This window comes from Astatotilapia calliptera, chromosome 14, assembly GCF_900246225.1.
Source record: "Astatotilapia calliptera chromosome 14, fAstCal1.2, whole genome shotgun sequence".
Classification (NCBI taxonomy): domain Eukaryota; kingdom Metazoa; phylum Chordata; class Actinopteri; order Cichliformes; family Cichlidae; genus Astatotilapia; species Astatotilapia calliptera.
Window position 1 is genome coordinate 33,217,165 of NC_039315.1, and position 7,500 is coordinate 33,224,664.

Here is a 7,500-nt window from a genome sequence, read left to right on the forward strand (position 1 = left end):
GTGGTGGCGGTGATAAGAAGGGTCCGGACGCAGCCTCTGTGGAGCTCCACAGTAGGCGGAGACACGTCACCGCCACAGTAGGTAGAAACAGGCGACCTGCAGTGGAAGTTATCATTTTTAAACTTCTACTTTTTATCGTGCTGCATGGCAGAGAAACACGGATATGTTTCCTTCCTGGTCCTGGTTTAAGTAAGGGAGCTGGATTAAGGGCTTCTGTGGGTGACATGACAAAAAATAGTCTCTAAACTACATTTTGCATTGAAATATGATTTATTGTTGGTATCAGAGATGGAAAGTAATAAAGTAGAAATATTTTGTAACTGAAGTAGAATTTCCAGTTATCTGTACTTTACTTCACTACTATCTTGTGCCCACTTTTTACTTTTACTTCTGAGTGCCTGTACTTTCTACTCACTACATTTTTTAAATCAGGATCGTTAGATTACCCCCCACCCCCTCGGACACAAGAATATTTTATACTTTACTTTACTTTATACTTGTATACTATATTTAAGTATACTGTAAGTATAAAAATATTTTGTATTCTGAGTAAAGTATTCTGATTCTGAAAATACAGATACCTGAAAATTAACTTAAATACAGCAACTAAGTATTTTTAAATTGGTACTTCCTGCCTCTGCTCTCTGTTAAGGTTTTAGAATCACAGTGGAAAGTTTAGAATTATTACTTCGTTTCAAGGAATGAATACAATGTATAGAAGTAGATCAAAAGTGCTAAAACACAACCACTCAGACTTAATAAACAAAAGGAAAATCAGTTCAGTCCAATAATTTTTTATTTGCATAGTGCCAGTTCACAAGAAGATGCTTCAAGGCACTTGATATTGTAAGGTAAAGACCCTACAATATTACAGAAACCCCAACAATCCGAGGACCCCCTATGAGCAAGCACTTGGCGACAGTGGGGAGGAAAAACTGCCTATTAACAGGCAGAGACCTCCGGCAGAACCAGGCTCAGAAAGGGGCAGTCATCTGCCGCGACTGGTTGGGGGTGAGGTAGTGACACAGATGGAACGTGTTCATGTCACTTCCTCACAGCAAACAGATGTTATTATTTAGTGTTGTCTACTATTTTTGGTGTTAAGGGAAATACAGGTCCTCCTGGGTTAGAGAGGTAATTGCCTCAGTGTATTTTTAGCATTGTTTTTAACCATATCTCTTAGTGATTGAGTTTTAATTTTTTTAAAAGTCAGTTTGTGTTTGTTGACCAGTCTAAAAACTGATTATTTCTTTCAATGTATGAATGGGAATTATTGTTTAAAATTGTTCTTTCTGGTGTGGGAACAGGGCAGCAGGGTTCTTACTGGTGTGATGACCCGGCTGATGGGGTCTGTTACTTAATTATGGGGGTGTGTTGGTTAATCTGGAGGGTCTACTGCTTACATTCTGCAATGCCAACGTTTTGCCTACGAGAGGAGGGAGGAAATAAACCTTTTTTTCTGTCTTTTGAGGAATGCTTGAGATGAATCTGGTTGAGCGCCCAACCTCAGACTGCTGATATGATTTCGCCATAGAGTTTGGCTTGGCCTTGGTGGAAATCTGAGGTAGCGGGGCGTGCTTTGCGCTGACCTCAAGTGTCAGTTGTTTATTTTCTTCTACAAGGCTGCTGTTCTTAGCCTCATATACAGAAAGGATTCGCTGTGTTGTTACTAACTGCTTTTTGAGGTCGCGATTTTCCCACTCACATCTGTGGAGTTTCTGTATGGCATCTTTGTTTTGAAGTGCAGCCTCCTGATTCAGCGTTGGCCGCAGTTCTTTAATTTCTTTGTCCTTTTCTGTGACCAGTTGTTTATATTTGCATAACAGGCGGTCCCGGCGGCGCTGTTCAAATACTAATGCGTGACTGGACATGTGCATTTTTCTTTTAGCGTTAAGTCTGTTTGTTCGCCGCTGCGAGAAGATTTTTTCCTGTGTTTTTGCAGCGTATTTGTGCAGCTCAATGGCAACCTTTAAGGAATTCTCCTCACGCAGGTCCTTTACCTGCTTCGTCAGACGGTCAATTTCCTGTTTTTGTCCTTCAATCGTTTGTCTTTGAGTTGAACTCATTTGAATTTCAGTTTCCAGCTCTTTTATGTTTTGTTGCTGCTGAAACACAATTTCTTTGTAGTGTGTGAGCTCTTTGTCCACCTTTTCTTTGTCTGCCAAATTCTGGACCAGCCTTTTCTTAACTACCTTGCGCTCCTTGTTGACACAGGCAAGTTGTTTGGCCTGTGCCGTCTGCGCTTCTGCCTGCTTTTGTTTGATGAGCTCCAGTTGATTTTTCACAGCAAAATACCTGGTCTGAGACTTGGATAGCTCTGCTTGAATCATTTCTCGTTCACTATTCTTTTGTTCTGTGTCTTTTGTCAGTGACTCTATGGTGTCCTTAAATTGACTGATCACGGTCTTAGCCTCAGATAACTCCTTATTAAGTGTTTCATTCCAAAACTTGTCGTGCGTCATCTGTATTTTTAGTCTGTGTTCTGTTTCTTTCAGAGCATTTCTCAGACTGACAATCTCATGATCTTGGGATGTCATTTTCTTGAAGGATTCCCGCCTCTCACTTTCAAGTTTGGCTATTTGTTCATTTTTCATCTGCAGGACTTTGTGTTGCGTGTTAGAAAGCTGCTTTGAGGCTTCCTTTGTCTGACTTTCTATTTCCTCTCGTTTTCCTTTTAACTCTTTTACTAGTTTGTTATTGTCCAAGTCCTTTCCCAAAAGCAAATCTGACAGTTCATTATTTTTCATTATCAATGCGCTTTTCTCCATAATGACCCTGTCCTTTTGCTCTTCAAAATCCTCTGCTTTTTTTTGCCATGTTTTAATTTCAGCTTTTAATTTCTCTTCTAGTGCCTCCACTGTTTTAAGTCTGTCTCTACATTGAAACAGCGTGCTAGCCTCTACAAGATATTGTGATGTCCTTTTTTCAAAGTTGACCCTCTCTTCTTTGAGCTGGTCCTGGACTCTAAGCTCATTTTTTATCTGTTTTTCTTTTTCCTTCAGTTCTTTTACTTTTAGGTTTTTTTCAGTGGTCACTTGCTTTAATTCTTGCTTCAAGGCCTCATTTTCTTTGCTCAGTCTATTGACTTTGCCTTGAAGACGAGACAGAAATTCCACATCTTTTTCTTTCTGCTCCCGTCTCTTTTTTTCAGTGGCATGTTTCCTTTCCAAGTCTTTGCATTTCTTTTGAAGGTCCAGGATTTTTTTCTCATATTTCTCTGATCCTGCAGCCTTCATCTCACATTGAGCCATACGTTTTCTTAGTTGGTCTACTTGTGAGAGATGGGCGCGGGCTTCCTGTTTAAGGCTCGAAATATCATCCACACGTTCTCTACACACCTTAACAAATTTTGATATTGTCTTCTGCTGTTCCTTGTTTAAAGCCATGAGGTGTTTTTCTCTTCTCCTTAATTTTTCAATTTTTTTATGCTGTAATTCTAGTGTGGCAGCTATTTTTAAATGAATGTATTTAATTTGTATTTATATTGTTTGCGCAAAGTTATCAAGTGCAACCAGTTATCTACTCAACTAGGTAATGTGCGTTCCAAATGGAAACTCAAACTTACAGTTTCTGTCTACATGGGGTGTATTTATAGGTTTTCTTGAAACCTGACTCCGCCCCCTACAGCTATCTTCAAAGGCAATTCTGTGATGTCACAAATGGCTTTGTGACATCACAGAAAAACGTTAATGCTGTTTGTCTTATGGTAAGTGTCCTTTTTGCTCTTCTGTTCTTAATTAGTGTGAATGCTGTAAAAGCATTCAAACACCGTTAGATTGCTCTTCTTTTAGACATGACTGCTTGTATTTTTCTCATTTTTAACATTTATATTTTTTAATTTATTCAACTTTATTCAACAAAAATTTCCCATGTATTTCAATGGGGAGACCCTTCAAATTCTCCTTCAACTCACTCCTCTTTCAACTCTAACTACTTCCACATACATTGACGTAGAGCCACCATTCAAACTTTCAAACGCAGACAAGACATTCAACTATTCAACTTGTATTTATCTTTTCAATATCTATTGTACTTTTTCTTCAGTTCCAGTTTAAGTTTCATCCTTTTTTTCAGCCGTTTATAATGGGTGTGTATGGGACGGAATGTTGGCGCTAGAGTGAGACAGCTCAACTGCTAGAGTGAGAGGAGGGTGGGAATTAATCTTAAAATCTTTTCTTAAAACTGCTGCTGTGTCTGCAGCGTTTGCTCTACAGGTATGATTTTACCCTCAAAACGTAGCCATCACTGTCCTCTTTCATCCAATGTGTTTATTATTGTAATAGGTGTTATGGTTCTGTCATAAATGTCACCAATGCACAGCTTCCTCCCTCCAACTCTTCCATAGACTCTAATGTTAAAATGGCTCAGAAGGTTCGTTTGAAAATCAGAAGAGCAGGCTGTCTTTACACTGTCACCACGTCCATATAATAAACTCCACAGGCATGAAAACTGAGAATTCAGTAGACTAGACATTGCTGCCACTCACGGTGAAAGAATTTTGTCAATACGACTTGTACTTTTCATTTCAATTTGATTTGTTTCAGGCTGACGTTTCTGTTCATTTTAAGCAGCAGAAGTGAGGTGCATGTCTGTGTCGTGTGTATGGAGCCATTGGATGCAGTCACTATAGCAACCAGGCTCACACCTGCCTGCTTAGCCCTCTCTCACTCTGCCAAGATTCATCATAAACACTTCTCTTTCAACTGCTGCTGTGTCCACAGTGTTTGCTCTACAGCCATCATTTTCCCCTCAAAACGTCGCCATCGTTGTTCTCTTTCCAACACAGTGTCTTTGAAAGCTCAGAGATGTAAACTTTGTGGATCCAAGTGGAGGGATCACAATTTAGTCATTCAGTGATTCAAAGAATATGAACTTTTAATATTCATTCAGATGTTTTCTGACTCTAAATTTTCTTTTCTCATTTCTTAGTTTTTTTAAATTTACATTTAAAACATTTTCAGCTATTTTCCAACTTCTTTTGTGCAAATGTCAGCTTTTAGCAGTTCAGCACTTTTGCTTTCAGGCGAAAATTTCTGTATTTTTCATCTAATTCGAAGTTTTTAACTTAAATTCAGCAATTAATTCATTTCACTGCATAGATTCAGGTATCACACATACACACACACATACACACACACACACACACACACATACACACACACACACACACACACACAGGCAAGGTACTCTTTGTGTGTATGTAGACGTCATATGTTAATGAACCGATGCATATTCATGTAACCTCAATAAAAGAACAGTGTTACGGGAGAACGAAGAGAGCAACTGGGGTCAAGCGAAGGAACGGCGCCTGTCCGGTTCTCTCCCGTGCACGAGAAACATGAAGAACTTTGCCTACTTGTGTCTTGCTTTGCTGTGTAATTATATTGTCTTCAACGTTCCAGCGAATAGGTTCAAGCTACAAACCTATCACTCTGCTCTCTGCTAAGGTTTTAGAATCACAGTGGAAAGTTTAGAATTATTACTTCGTTTCAAGGAATGAATACAATGTATAGAAGTAGATCAAAAGTGCTAAAACACAACCACTCAGACTTAATAAACAAAAGGAAAATCAGTTCAGTCCAATAATTTTTTATTTGCATAGTGCCAGTTCACAAGAAGATGCTTCAAGGCACTTAATATTGTAAGGTAAAGACCCTACAATATTACAGAAACCCCAACAATCCGAGGACCCCCTATGAGCAAGCACTTGGCGACAGTGGGGAGGAAAAACTGCCTATTAACAGGCAGAGACCTCCGGCAGAACCAGGCTCAGAAAGGGGCAGTCATCTGCCGCGACTGGTTGGGGGTGAGGTAGTGACACAGATGGAACGTGTTCATGTCACTTCCTCACAGCAAACAGATGTTATTATTTAGTGTTGTCTACTATTTTTGGTGTTAAGGGAAATACAGGTCCTCCTGGGTTAGAGAGGTAATTGCCTCAGTGTATTTTTAGCATTGTTTTTAACCATATCTCTTAGTGATTGAGTTTTAATTTTTTAAAAAGTCAGTTTGTGTTTGTTGACCAGTCTAAAAACTGATTATTTCTTTCAATGTATGAATGGGAATTATTGTTTAAAATTGTTCTTTCTGGTGTGGGAACAGGGCAGCAGGGTTCTTACTGGTGTGATGACCCGGCTGATGGGGTCTGTTACTTAATTATGGGGGTGTGTTGGTTAATCTGGAGGGTCTACTGCTTACATTCTGCAATGCCAACGTTTTGCCTACGAGAGGAGGGAGGAAATAAACCTTTTTTTCTGTCTTTTGAGGAATGCTTGAGATGAATCTGGTTGAGCGCCCAACCTCAGACTGCTGATATGATTTCGCCATAGAGTTTGGCTTGGCCTTGGTGGAAATCTGAGGTAGCGGGGCGTGCTTTGCGCTGACCTCAAGTGTCAGTTGTTTATTTTCTTCTACAAGGCTGCTGTTCTTAGCCTCATATACAGAAAGGATTCGCTGTGTTGTTACTAACTGCTTTTTGAGGTCGCGATTTTCCCACTCACATCTGTGGAGTTTCTGTATGGCATCTTTGTTTTGAAGTGCAGCCTCCTGATTCAGCGTTGGCCGCAGTTCTTTAATTTCTTTGTCCTTTTCTGTGACCAGTTGTTTATATTTGCATAACAGGCGGTCCCGGCGGCGCTGTTCAAATACTAATGCGTGACTGGACATGTGCATTTTTCTTTTAGCGTTAAGTCTGTTTGTTCGCCGCTGCGAGAAGATTTTTTCCTGTGTTTTTGCAGCGTATTTGTGCAGCTCAATGGCAACCTTTAAGGAATTCTCCTCACGCAGGTCCTTTACCTGCTTCGTCAGACGGTCAATTTCCTGTTTTTGTCCTTCAATCGTTTGTCTTTGAGTTGAACTCATTTGAATTTCAGTTTCCAGCTCTTTTATGTTTTGTTGCTGCTGAAACACAATTTCTTTGTAGTGTGTGAGCTCTTTGTCCACCTTTTCTTTGTCTGCCAAATTCTGGACCAGCCTTTTCTTAACTACCTTGCGCTCCTTGTTGACACAGGCAAGTTGTTTGGCCTGTGCCGTCTGCGCTTCTGCCTGCTTTTGTTTGATGAGCTCCAGTTGATTTTTCACAGCAAAATACCTGGTCTGAGACTTGGATAGCTCTGCTTGAATCATTTCTCGTTCACTATTCTTTTGTTCTGTGTCTTTTGTCAGTGACTCTATGGTGTCCTTAAATTGACTGATCACGGTCTTAGCCTCAGATAACTCCTTATTAAGTGTTTCATTCCAAAACTTGTCGTGCGTCATCTGTATTTTTAGTCTGTGTTCTGTTTCTTTCAGAGCATTTCTCAGACTGACAATCTCATGATCTTGGGATGTCATTTTCTTGAAGGATTCCCGCCTCTCACTTTCAAGTTTGGCTATTTGTTCATTTTTCATCTGCAGGACTTTGTGTTGCGTGTTAGAAAGCTGCTTTGAGGCTTCCTTTGTCTGACTTTCTATTTCCTCTCGTTTTCCTTTTAACTCTTTTACTAGTTTGTTATTGTCCAA

The 7,500-nt window shown here is 39.9% G+C and overlaps 1 protein-coding gene across 1 annotated transcript; it reads right to left on the reverse strand.

The window, feature by feature from the left end:
• Window positions 1-966: 966 nt before the first annotated feature.
• Window positions 967-3,837, reverse strand: LOC113036412 (putative leucine-rich repeat-containing protein DDB_G0290503). The gene has a single exon (XM_026192748.1). It carries the CDS (start codon window positions 3,384-3,386, stop codon window positions 1,362-1,364), a length of 2,025 nt encoding a protein of 674 aa, XP_026048533.1. The 5' UTR covers window positions 3,387-3,837; the 3' UTR covers window positions 967-1,361.
• Between the last annotated feature and the right edge of the window lie 3,663 nt (window positions 3,838-7,500).

What these genes read in the sequence shown, in the direction of transcription:
- LOC113036412 (XM_026192748.1), bottom strand. Translation starts at nt 3,386, where the DNA reads ATGGCTTTAAACAAGGAACAGCAGAAGACAATATCAAAATTTGTTAAG.